We start from the raw sequence: 13,653 nt of genomic DNA, 5'->3' as shown, positions 1-13,653 counted from the left end.
CAGCTTAGGTTCCCTGCCAGGCGGGAGGATGAGCGAGATCAAAGCGTCCACGGGGGCGAGAACAGGCTCAAATTTTTCTCTTTTTATTAGAGCCTCTACCTTGTTTCCCCGGGATTAGGCCAAATTATCCCAGCGTGGGCCGGGGACGGAGAGAACGCAATTTCTATGCTAATACTCTCACCGGGCGGGACGTCTGCGAATCAGGAAAACGTGATATCAAATACATATTGGATTATCTCCGGCAGAAAATAATAAATCCTGGAGTAGTTATACAAATTATTCTTTACAATTCTTTATAAACTTCCTGCTGTCCCTGTGTTATTCCTCCTGGAAATTAGTAGTTACCAGTTTCCCTTTACATGGGGTGCACACACTGTCCGACACCATCGGTGCTGACTGTATACACCTTTTTGACAGGGTCAATCGTGACTTCCAGTTGTCAATTCGCTCATGATTTTCCAGGAGGAATAACAGAGGAATGATACAAACACAGAGTCCAAAGAAAAAGATTAAAATGAAACAATGAATACCTAATTTGCCGTTTTGCTCTTTTTGTTATTATAATTTTCTGTTCAAGTAACCTTATTTTTTTGCTGAGATCGGTGTCTGAGGCATCATGTTGTGAGATCTCGTCTCTCGCTCAGTGTGAGATATTTACATCCCAAGACGCGGGTGTACAAAACAGTCATCTGCAACAGTGAGAAACCCATACTGATCCTGAGCTATAGCCTGTATTATCCTCCAGAGCAGCACTCACTATTCTGCTGGTGCAGTCACTGTGTATATACATTACATTACTGATCCTGAGCTATAGCCTGTATTATCCTCCAGAGCAGCACTCACTATTCTGCTGGTGCAGTCACTGTGTACATACATTACATTACTGATCCTGAGCTATAGCCTGTATTATCCTCCAGAGCAGCACTCACTATTCTGCTGGTGCAGTCACTGTGTACATACATTACATTACTGATCCTGAGCTATAGCCTGTATTATCCTCCAGAGCAGCACTCACTATTCTGCTGGTGCAGTCACTGTGTACATACATTACTGATCCTGAGCTATATAGCCTGTATTATCCCCCAGAGCTGCACACACTATTCTGCTGGTGCAGTCACTGTGTACATACATTACATTACTGATCCTGTACTGATCCTGAGTTACATCCTGTATTATACTCCAGAGCTGCACTCACTATTCTGCTGGTGCAGTCACTGTGTACTCACAGTACATTACTGATCCTGAGTTACATCCTGTATTATTCTCCAGAGCTGCACTCACTATCCTGCTGGTGCAGTCAGTGTGTACATGCATTACATTACTGATCCCGAGTTACATCCTGTATTCTACTCCGGAGCTGCACTCACTATTCTGCTGGTGCAGTCACTGTGTACATACATTACATTACTGATCCTGTGTTACATCCTGTATTATACTCCAGAGCTGCACTCACTATTCTGCTGGTGCAGTCACTGTGTACATACATTACATTACTGATCCTGTACTAATCCTGAGTTACATCCTGTATTATACTCCAGAGCTGCACTCACTATTCACCCCTGAATTACAGGAGCTGACTGAAGCTATTAGGGGGGACAGCAGGAACTTATACGTCTCTTCGGACACTATATGGAGAGCGCTGCTTCCCACCTGAATTATTAATGGCAATAACGATCATCTCCTGCGGGGTTTAAAAATGCCAGAGACGGGAGAAAATCAAATTCTAGGATTGTAGCAGGAAGTAAAACAAAGGATCAGTTGTGTCTGATGTAGAACAGAGAAGTCCATAAAAAAACAAAAAACAACTCAATCATAAAAAAGGTCTAAAACAACAACTACAGCGTAAACACTGAAATAAGCGCTGAAATCATCCATCCCTGGCCGGATTATGACATTTGCAGATTATACTGTATTTATAGACAGGCAAATGGTTACGGGGGTACTCCCATTTCATGGAGTGATGTGGAAGGATTTTAGGCAGGTGAGAAAAAACAACAAAAAACAAAACACAAGTGTTAATAGTTTATTTTTGGATGAACAAGAGAGAAATGTAAATCCCATCAATATTTGGTGACCGCCCCTTGAACAGCGTCAGGAAACAGGAACTGCTGTATAGGAGGCTTAAAACTGGGTGAGGAACAGCCAAACTCTGCTACAAAAGGGTGAGGTTGTGGAAAACAGTTTTATATCACAGATCAACATCATGGCAAAACTAAGCCACTAAGTAATTATACTGCATCAGACAGGTATCTCCCAAGCAAAAAAAAAAAAAAAACAATGCAAACTGTGGATTCAAGATGTTCAAGCTCTTTTGTAGAAGCCCCAAGAAATAGGCAACACTGACGCAGTGATCGGCCAAGGAGACTTAGTGCAGCAGATGAAAGACACATCATGCTTCCTTTTAAAAGCAGACGATGTCCAGCAGTGCCATCAATTCGGAACGGGCAGCAACACTCTCTACTGTTCAGAAAAGAAGAATTATGGCCAACAGCCCACACCTTCTACACAGAAACAAGGTCAAGAGACTCAACTAAGCCCGGGATTCAGAAAAATGGCAGCAAGTGCTCTGGGCTGAGGAGTCAAAATGTGAGATATTTGGCTTTAACAAAGGCAGTTTGTGAAGCCTACGATCTTTGCTATTGGCCGTGGCCCCTTTAAGATGGCATGCCTGCCCACACCACATACAAGTGCCCGGCCGCCAAATCTTAAGGGGCAGCCGGTTTCTTGTATATTAGGTTTCTTGGTGGCACCTGTGAGTTTCTGGTGACCTCAGACCACACTTGCTGGTTGCTGCTGTCAGTCTGCACTTGTGGCGCCGCTGATCATGCGCAGAGCCGAGCGTGCGGAGGTCAGAGCTAAGTCTCTGCTTTCAGAGTCATCTGTCTCTTCTCATTACACGGAGAGCAGTGTGCGTCCCGCTGACGAGCCGACACGTGAGGCTCTGCGCAGAGCAGAGGGCACTGCAAAAAGGCAAAACGCGGTGCTGCAATGCAGACGAAGCGCAGAGAAAGCTGGATCCTCCTGCTGGAGAGGTGAACTCCGCTTTTCTAAAATCCTGAAGAGAGTAGCAAATCTGCCTTGTCCCAGGTGTACTCTATTATCCTTGCAGCCCTTCGGATATATAAAGTGATAAAGTGCCCCGACATCCCCCAGGGAGAGCTGTATCAGTAGCGATATTGGACGTCACTCAGCTTTTCCAGGTTCCTGAACGGCAAATGATTATTTTTCAGCATCAATGGCTTACTTCCATATCGTTGCAAGGACTTGCCATTCAGGATTGTAAGAAAGTAGATAGACAACTTCCTGTGGGTGCTGTAATTGCAACCATATGGGAAAAAAAAATAAAATAAAAAATAACTCAGCTTTTCCAGCTTCCTGAATGGCAAACCTAGTAACGCAGAGATACATGTCTAATCCCACATTACTGGACGAATTTGGCCTAAGAAAATGGACCGACAACCTCATATGGAAGCTGTAATCACAACCATGAAGGGTTGTTACCCAGCTTATCTGGCATCCTGAATGGCACATCTGCCTAGTTATGTAGATAAATTCATACTCTATACGTCCACATCACTGTGCAGCTTTGTCATTCAGGAGTGTAAGAATGTGGGGGGCTGACATCCCCCAGGGAGAGTTGTGTCCGTAGCCATATTGGTTGTCACTCAGCTTTTCCAGATTTCTGAATGACAAATGACTAATCCGGTAGCATTACAGGTCTACTTCCATATTATTGCAAGGCCTTGCCATTCAGGAGTATTGGAAAGTGACAACCTAGATGGCTGCGATTTATCATTTCCACATGAGGTTGTCAGTCCATTCAGCTTTTCTAGATTCCTGCACTTCACATCTGCCTATTATGCAGTTACACATAGGCTCCTGAATGGTAAATCTGCACAGGAGTATAAGAAAGTGCCCTGACAACCCCCAGGGAGAGCTATATCAGTAGCCACATGGGTTGTCACTCAGCTTTCTCAGATTCCCGAATGGCAAATGACTAGTTTATATCTACTTCCGTATCATAGCATTTTCAAGTGTTGAAGACTGAACCGACAACCTCCTTTGGGAGCTGTAATTGCATTCATATACTGCATGTTGTCACCCAGCTTTTCTAGCACCCCGAATGGCAAATTTGCCTAGCTATGAAATGTTATGCGTGTCCATATGACTCCATGGATAAGAAAGTGGTCTAGGGAGCCTCCTATGGAAGCTATAAGAGAAGACATATGGCTTGTCACCCAGCTTTCCCAGACTTCTGAATATTAAATCACCCTAGTTTCTCTATTGCATATCACAGCAAGGAATAGTACAAAAAAAAAAAAAAAGAAAACACAACCCGATAAAGTATTACCTCCTAATGGGGCTGTAATCTCACCCATACAGCTCGTCATCCAGCTTTCCCAGTGGCCAGATTGTCTAAATCATACACGTGAACCCTATATGTTCCCAGCACAGCATGGAGTCTATGGAAGTGAAAGGACAATCTCCTAGGAGGTTATCAAATATTATTTTATATTTATTAATTATATAGTTTTTATTATTTATTTGTATTATTTTATATTTCTTTATTAATTATCAATTTATTATATATGTTTATTAATTATATAGTTGATTATTATTTAATAATTATATATTCATTTTTATTATTTTATTATATACATTTTTAATTAATTAGGAATTATATATTTATTTATAATTATTTAAGATAATTTTTTATCCCTAATATATATATATATATGTTTTATTTTAGTTATTTTTTTTTTTTGGGGGGGGGGGGGGGGCACGAATTGTGTAAAACAAAAAAAAACCCAGTTATTGTGAACAGGCGGCTATCACGCGGCACATCTGCTTCTAGAAACAGATGGTGACTTGTGAGGCCGGCGCAGTCATTGTGCGAGATGCAGGAATGGCGGTGGCCCTGCCCGTCAGTGTCAGCTGGCTCTTTGTGATGCGCTGACCCGCGCACATCCATTATCCTTGCACTTCTTTTACTCACGAGGACAAAAAAAAAAAAAAAAAAAAAGGGCCCGGCAAAAACTCTGCAACAGCAACATTTCTCTCACTGCAGAAAGCAAGCAGAGTTACCGACCATCTAGTATCAGTCCCTATACTGTCTCCAATGCTTTCCGAGTCACCCCTCAAAAAAAAAAAAAAAAAATCATCTACAGCTCCTATGCAGACCTATGCGTCACCATGGTAACAGACTACAAAATAAAAACACTCTGTAGTCTGATCCTGCAGTCATAATCTTAAAGGTTTGCAAACGGAGTGACTATAGGATCAGGGTTTTTTTTTTCAGTCTTGGGGGGGGGGGGTTCCCAAATTTTTAACACCCCCCCCCCTCCGTAAATATTAAACTGTCAAAAAAAAATATTTTTTTATAATAATATATATTTTATTACTATTATAAACAGTGGTTTCATTTTTAGAAGAATCGGAGCAACAGATATAAATCAATAAAATGGCTGATAACAGAGAACAGATGTCAGTCACCCCCCCCCTTCTGCATTTTTTTTGCTTTTTAGCTTCCATACAATTTGGAAGAATCGAGTTTTTTTTGTTTTTTGCTTTAAAAGAAAAAAAAGAGGAAGAGGAAGGAAACTCCATACAATTACGGGATATAAATAGCAGCCAACGTGGGGCGCCGGCGGTACTAGATTACTACTGTGTAACTGAGCCGCTACCATTTAAAGGGACGGGTATCTAATTATCCTGATGAATCACAGTCCTTCTGGATTGGAGGCAAAGAAGAGAGACTTTTTTTTTTTACTGGGCTTATCTCCACAGAGAACAAAGGATTGGGCATGTCAAAAACCAACATGCCTGATCCATCTTACTTGTGACATCTTTAGAGCCATCACACCCCTATGTAAATAGGATGGCCATTCACGATACAGGAAGAAGAGGCCGGGTGAAGCGATGCCGAAGCAGATAGAGATCACAGCGACTTTATTCCATCAATTGTCCATTTAACTTTTTTGCTTTCTTCTATCCAGACCCCTTTAATAAACACCCCCAGAATGTCTTCTGAAAAAGACCACCGGGGGTGGGGGGCAAATAGCTGAAGAGCCAACCTGACTGGAGGCAGATGCCCCCCATCCGTATATATTAATCAGGTCAGCATTTGTGGAGGGAGTCAGCGCCCCATAAATCAGTGTATAACAAGGGGACAAGGGGCAGGAAGATCAACAATGGTCAGCTAGGCAAGGCCCGGGGTTGCGCCAGGAATTCTATTACATTCAGGCTATGTGCCCACGTTGCGGACCTGAAGCATATTTTTTACGCTTCTCCCTGGCGGGAAAATCGCATGCGGATATTACATGCGGTTTTCCCGCCAGGTAGAAGCGTTTGTGAGGCGTCTTTGCATGCATTTCTGCATGCGGGTTATCAAGCACTTCTCCAAGCATCACTTGGAAAAGTGCTTGACAACTTGTTCAGAATGGTAAAAAATAAAAAAATAAAGTTTATACTCACCTTCTGATGCATTCTCTGCCCCGTCCGGAGGCTTGAGCGGCTCACGCTGTTGTGTGCAGGACCTGCGGTGACGTCATTGAGTCATGTGGTGGGTCACATGACTCAATGACGTGGCAGGTCCTTCAGACAACAGCGCGACGGAGGGAAAACATCAGAAGATAAGTATAAACTTTATTATATTCTTTTTTTTACAGGTTCTTTGGTACCCAGGTCTGGATGAGAGTCTCCTCTCATCCAGACTTGGGTACCATCCGCACATTGATTTCGCTGCGCTTCCGCAAAATTAATGAACATGCTGCGGATTTTTGACCGCAGCATATACGCTGCGGAAAAATCCGCAGCATGGGAATTGACATTGCGGAATGCCATTGGGGACCATGGGGTGCGGATATACATGCGTTTTTCAAGCGTTTACGCTGCGGAAATTCCGCAGCATATACGCTTGAAAAACGCTACGTGGGCACACAGCTGAGAGGAGGAAAAAAAAAAAACACTGTGAAGTCTCTTAGGCTATGTGCCCACGATGCAGAAAATTTCTGCAGCATTTCTGCATCTCCCTGGCAGAAAAAAACGCATGCAGATTGTACATGCGTTTTTCCTGCAGAATACATGCGGATCCACATGCGTTTCCGCATGCAGATTGTACATGCGTTTTTCCTGCAGAATACATGCGGATCCACATGCGTTTCCGCATGCAGATTGACAAGCGCTTTCCAGGCGATTAGCATCACTTGGAAAGTGCTTGACAACTAGGTCACACAGTATAAATCCATGCAAACAGCAACCGGCAACCAGCATGGATTTATACAGTGTGAACCGTAAAAATTAAAACAAATAAAGCCCCGGCGTGGCTGCAGCGCTCGTTCCTGTCTGGTTCCTGGATGCCGGCATATCGCGAGACAGAGCGGTGAAGGGCCTGCGGTCACATGACTGTGACGTCACCGCAGGTCCTCAAGCGATGCCGGCATTCAGAGAGAAGCCGTCGGACAGGTGAGTATAAACTTTATTTGTTATTTTATTCTTTTTTTACAGGTACAATGGTACCCAGGTCTGGATGAGAGTCTTCTCTCCTCCAGAACTGGGTACCATCCGCACATAGAGACGCATAGAAGCCGCTTGTAAAAATGTACAGTCGCGGTTTCTGTGCGTCTCAATGCAAGTCAATGGCGGGAGTTCCGCTGCACTTCCGCAAAATTAAGTGACATGCTGCGGATTTTTGTACGCAGCATAAACGCTGCGGAAAAATCCGCAGCATGTGCATAGAACATGCGGAATCCCCTTGGGGACCATGGGGTGCGGATTACCTAGCGTTTCACAAGCGTTTCCGCTGCGGAAATTCCGCAGCATAAACGCTTGAAAAACGCTTCATTCCAGCTTTGGAAAGTAAAAATCCTCCAAATGCCCAAAAAACAGATCAATAAAAAGTCGAAGAAAAGGGCAGAAAACTCCAAGCAAAAAAACCCAGAACCCTTAAAGTACAAGATGAGTGAGCCGCACTATGTCTGCAGAATAGATTTTTTTTCCCCTTCTTCGACCAGTTCCGATGTTACCTAACATCAGAAGATCTCCATTTAAATTGATGCGGGGGCGACGGAAATATTCTTTTAATTTCATCTCAAGTGAAGCTAACAGGAACCAGCACTCTCCCCGCCGGCCCGGGGAAAAAAAGGGGAGCCGGCACTCTCCCCGTCGGTCCGGGAAAAAAAAAGGGGGAGCCGGCACTCTCCCCGCCGGCCCGGGAAAAATAAAGGGGGAGCCGGCACTCTCCCCGCCGGCCCGGGAAAAATAAAGGGGGAGCCGGCACTCTCCCCGCCGGCCCGGGAAAAATAAAGGGGGAGCCGGCACTCTCCCCGGCCCGGGAAAAAAAATGGGAGCCGGCACACTCTTCGCCAGAGATTACTCTAATAATATTGTTGAATCGTCTGAGATAAATTCAATCAAAATAAATAGGAAAAAAGAGGAGTTGTGATGTTGGCCAATACTTCTCAGATGGTGAACTGGACAGATCCCAGCCGACCATTAGCCAAGTAGATAACAAGGTTTCCTTAATGAAAGGCTCCGGGAGCAGATGTGGAGTTGTTGTGTTGTCGGCTTCAATCCAGTTTTATCTACTCTGCTGATCCTACATATGGTGATATCTCCACCTTCCTCTTGGGGAACCCCAAATACAAGAGAGGTCAGTGTTGAGGTCTCCACCCAACATTGACCAATGACCTACACTCAACACCAGGCAGGTAACATCCAGCCTCTTCCCATGATGGCGTATTGGCATTAGTCATGAACTAGGAGGGCTCAGGATGAGCAGCGCTATATGGTGGACGTCTTGGTATACGTGGCACATATAGCCACATACACCTGGCCTGTTGCCACGTAGGAGTCTATATTCAGCCCAAAACGACGGTCGAGCCTCACCGAGCAGGTTTCGGTTGCAGTCATTGGTGGCGCTTCCTCTGCACCTGGCGCCACAGTTCTACAGTATGTGCTCCGCAGGCACCCTTGACAACCCCGTACTCAGTGCCATGTGCCCAGACAGGAATGTAAAAGCTGGATGACACCTGATTTCCTATTGCGAGAACCCCGGATAGCACAAAGTACAAAGGTGACGGAGTGGACTATGTGACAGCACAGCGGAGCTAGTCACAACGTGTACACAATGGTGTTTGCGACTCCTTTCTATGTTTGTACTAGCGCGACCTTGTCTTTAGTACGTAAACAGCCGCGAGAAATCACGGACCGCACACGATAACATGTAAGAAAGATCATCCTTGCGTCAGTCATTAAAGGAAATAAATAGCTTTTGGCTTCTTTTTTCCCCAGAAACAGCGCCACCCATGTGCACAGGTTATATGTAGGATTACATCTCATCCACAAATTCTTTTCTAACGAGCTATAAAAACCAGGCACAAGTGTTGCGATGTTTCTGGAGGAGAAACAACTGTGTTATTTTTCTAATCAAATACTATCCCTTTAATTGGATTTAAAGGGGGAACTGACCTAAAATTAATCTGGCCAAGTAATAAGAAAAACCGAACAAAAATAGAAAAATATTGGCTACCCTTCATATACCGCCCAAGTCACATTTGTTATTTTAATGTAGAGACAGTATAACGGCATGGGCTCGCTTTATGGCAGCTGTAGTGAATGGAGTTTAACAGCCTCACCTAATCACTTCTAAGCTTCCAGATAAGGAGAAAGAAATGAGGGAGCTGTGTACAATCACCTCCCTTGAAAAAAAAAAAAGTAAACTAGAGACAGTGTATACAGCCTTATCAGTGTGTTACCCTGCCTATCTAGTCTCCAGCAGCGCAGCAGATCTTAGTGATAATATGATGACCCTTCTTATGGCTTTCCTTTTGCCCAACCCGCATAGTTCTGCTCAGGTCCGATCCCTATGCAAATGAATGTAAAAATTGGCGAGAAAACTCCCCCAGGTCACCGGGTCATCCGAGAACCTGGTCCGCGGCTCTGCCGGAATAGATCTCATCATTATTCATTTACCACTTAATTAATCTTCCTTTCTGGAGCAAACGATGCAAATGACATATTAAGTGGCAGAAGAAGGACGACCTCGGAGGGAAGACGGCGGCCGACAGAAAGCCTTGACGAGTCTTTGATGGAGCACCGGCGTGTAATATCACAGGAGCCGAGATTAGAAAATGAGAATTATAGACTTTACATAATTGCAGCCCCCTCCCCCTTAGTCTTCCATTAAAGGGGTTTTCCCACCTTATAGAGTGAAGACTTACCACTATGACAGGACATCACTTATGATCGCTGGAGGTCTGACCCGAGTACAGCGACAAGAGGAGCACCCCCCCAATATACATATACACAGCGACGAGGGGCGCACCCCGATATATTTATGTACAGCGACAAGAGGAGCACCCCCGCCAATATACATATACACAGCGACGAGGGCCCCCCCCCCAATATACATATACACAGCAACGAGGGCCCCCCCCCCAATATACATATACACAGCGACGAGAGGCGCACCCCGATATATATATGTACAGCGACAAGAGGAGCACCCCCCCAATATACATATACACAGCGACGAGGGCCCCCCCCCAATATACATATACACAGCGACGAGGGCCCCCCCCGATATATATATGTACAGCGACGAGAGGCGCACCCCGATATATATATGTACAGCGACGAGAGGCGCACCCCGATATATATATGTATAGCGACGAGAGGAGCACCCCCCCCCCAATATACATATACACAGCGACGAGGGCCCCCCCCCCAGTATACATATACACAGCGACGAGGGCCCCCCCCGATATATATATATGTACAGCGACGAGAGGCGCACCCCGATATATATATGTACAGCGACGAGAGGCGCACCCCGATATATGTACAGCGACGAGAGGCGCACCCAGATATGTACACAGCGACGAGAGGCGCACCCCGATATGTACACAGCGACGAGAGGCGCACCCCGATATGTACACAGCGACGAGAGGCGCACCCCGATATGTACACAGCGACGAGAGGCGCACCCCGATATATATATGTACAGCGACAAGAGGAGCACCCCCCCAATATACATATACACAGCGACGAGGGCCCCCCCCAATATACATATACACAGCGACGAGGGCCCCCCCCGATATATATATGTACAGCGACGAGAGGCGCACCCCGATATATATATGTACAGCGACGAGAGGCGCACCCCGATATATATATGTACAGCGACGAGAGGCGCACCCCGATATATATATGTACAGCGACGAGAGGCGCACCCCGATATATATATGTACAGCGACGAGAGGCGCACCCCGATATGTACACAGCGACGAGAGGCGCACCCCGATATATATATGTACAGCGACGAGAGGCGCACCCCGATATGTACACAGCGACGAGAGGCGCACCCCGATATATATATGTACAGCGACAAGAGGAGCACCCCCCCAATATACATATACACAGCGACGAGGGCCCCCCCCAATATACATATACACAGCGACGAGGGGGCCCCCCCAATATACATATACACAGCGACGAGGGGAGCCCCCCGATATATATATGTACAGCGACGAGGGGTGCCCCCCCCGATAGAGATAGATATATATATATATATATATATCTATACACACACACACACACACACACACACACACACACACACTCCCCCCCCCCCCCCCACCTTTAGCTGATGCCGGCTCCCCCCCCCCACCTTTAGCTGATGCCGGCTCCCCCCCCCCCCACCTTTAGCTGATGCCGGCTCCCCCCCCCCCCACCTTTAGCTGATGCCGGCTCCCCCCCCCCCCACCTTTAGCTGATGCCGGCTCCCCCCCCCCACCTTTAGCTGATGCCGGCTCCCCCCCCCCACCTTTAGCTGATGCCGGCTCCCCCCCCCCCCACCTTTAGCTGATGCCGGCTCCCCCCCCCCCCCCCCCCCCACCTTTAGCTGATGCCGGCTCCCCCCCCCCCCACCTTTAGCTGATGCCGGCTCCCCCCCCCCCCACCTTTAGCTGATGCCGGCTCCCCCCCCCCCCCACCTTTAGCTGATGCCGGCTCCCCCCCCCCCCACCTTTAGCTGATGCCGGCTCCCCCCCCCCCCACCTTTAGCTGATGCCGGCTCCCCCCCCCCCCCCACCTTTAGCTGATGCCGGCTCCCCCCCCCCACCTTTAGCTGATGTCGGCTCCCCCCCCCCACCTTTAGCTGATGCCGGCTCCCCCCCCACCTTTAGCTGATGCCGGCTCCCCCCCCACCTTTAGCTGATGTCGGCTCCCCCCCCCCCCACCTTTAGCTGATGCCGGCTCCCCCCCCTCCACCTTTAGCTGATGCCGGCTCCCCCCCCTCCACCTTTAGCTGATGCCGGCTCCCCCCCCCCACCTTTAGCTGATGCCGGCTCCCCCCCCTCCACCTTTAGCTGATGCCGGACCCCCCCCTCCACCTTTAGCTGATGCCGGCTCCCCCCCCCCCCCACCTTTAGCTGATGCCGGCTCCCCCCCCCCCCACCTTTAGCTGATGCCGGCTCCCCCCCCCACCTTTAGCTGATGCCGGCTCCCCCCCCTCCACCTTTAGCTGATGCCGGCTCCCCCCCCCACCTTTAGCTGATGCCGGCTCCCCCCCCTCCACCTTTAGCTGATGCCGGCTCCCCCCCCTCCACCTTTAGCTGATGCCGGCTCCCCCCCCCCACCTTTAGCTGATGCCGGCTCCCCCCCCTCCACCTTTAGCTGATGCCGGCTCCCCCCCTCCACCTTTAGCTGATGCCGGCTCCCCCCCTCCACCTTTAGCTGATGCCGGCTCCCCCCCCCACCTTTAGCTGATGCCGGCTCCCCCCCCCCACCTTTAGCTGATGCCGGCTCCCCCCCCTCCACCTTTAGCTGATGCCGGCTCCCCCCCCTCCACCTTTAGCTGATGCCGGCTCCCCCCCCCCACCTTTAGCTGATGCCGGCTCCCCCCGATCTGACCCCGGCTCCGCTCCCCGCGCACAGTCACCAGCTCTCTCCGCCGCAGCCTCCGCCGTGTCCCCGCATCCCTGCGCTCATCTTACCGGCCAGCTCATCCGGCTCCAGCCCGCTGTCCGCATCCGTCCCACAGATCACGAAGTAATGGGCCAAGCGGCAAGGAGGGGCTGCCGAGCCCGAAGCGGAGCTGCCGCCGCTCATGCTGGCGGTCCCCGTACAACCAGTGTGTATCTCCCAGCCGGGCCTGCAGTGCTCAGCACCGGCCCCGTCCGCAGCCCATGTCCTCCGGCACCGAGCCCCGGGCAGCTGAATGAGAGCGATACAGAGTGCGTCCCGGGGAGCCCGCCAGGTGGCGCTGCCGAAGAACAACACCGCCCACCACTGGGAGCAAAGGATAAGAGGATAACACGCCCACTGACAGCGCCTCCAAGCCCCGCCCACATCAAGGAGCAAAGGAGAAGAAGCTGCCAATCACCCTAATAAACCACGCCCATATAGCCTGAACGCTACTTATTACACGCCCACAATCAGGGTGATAAAGACACGCCCATACAGTGTTGTTCCACATAACCCCGCCCACCAGGGGAGATTGACAGCCACAAAAGATAAGGTTTTCTCCACGGGAAGAACAGATTTAATGAAAACTGTTAAACAATCACAGCGCAGCTTTGATTTTACAAGTGCAGTGTAAGAAATTAAAGCTGATCTGTGATTGGTTGCTATAGGCAACAAAAATGGTTCTCC

At 48.4% G+C, this 13,653-nt stretch overlaps 1 protein-coding gene across 3 annotated transcripts in view; it reads right to left on the bottom strand.

The window, feature by feature from the left end:
- DENND5B (DENN domain containing 5B) overlaps positions 1 to 13,276 on the bottom strand; it is a 53,276-nt gene extending 40,000 nt beyond the window's left edge. For all 3 annotated transcript variants that reach the window (XM_073650104.1, XM_073650105.1, XM_073650106.1), the window contains exon 1: positions 12,996 to 13,276. In XM_073650104.1, the coding sequence (XP_073506205.1) occupies positions 12,996 to 13,110 (115 nt within the window). In that variant the 5' untranslated portion in view covers positions 13,111 to 13,276. The remainder of the gene's footprint in view (positions 1 to 12,995) is intronic.
- Between the last annotated feature and the right edge of the window lie 377 nt (positions 13,277 to 13,653).

Source organism: Phyllobates terribilis, unplaced genomic scaffold (genome assembly GCF_046119375.1).
Source record: "Phyllobates terribilis strain yellow unplaced genomic scaffold, ASM4611937v1 Scaffold_10__3_contigs__length_209671492, whole genome shotgun sequence".
Lineage (NCBI taxonomy): Eukaryota > Metazoa > Chordata > Amphibia > Anura > Dendrobatidae > Phyllobates > Phyllobates terribilis.
The sequence above is the reverse complement of the archived record's forward strand: the minus strand, read 5'-3'. Positions and strand labels throughout refer to the sequence as shown.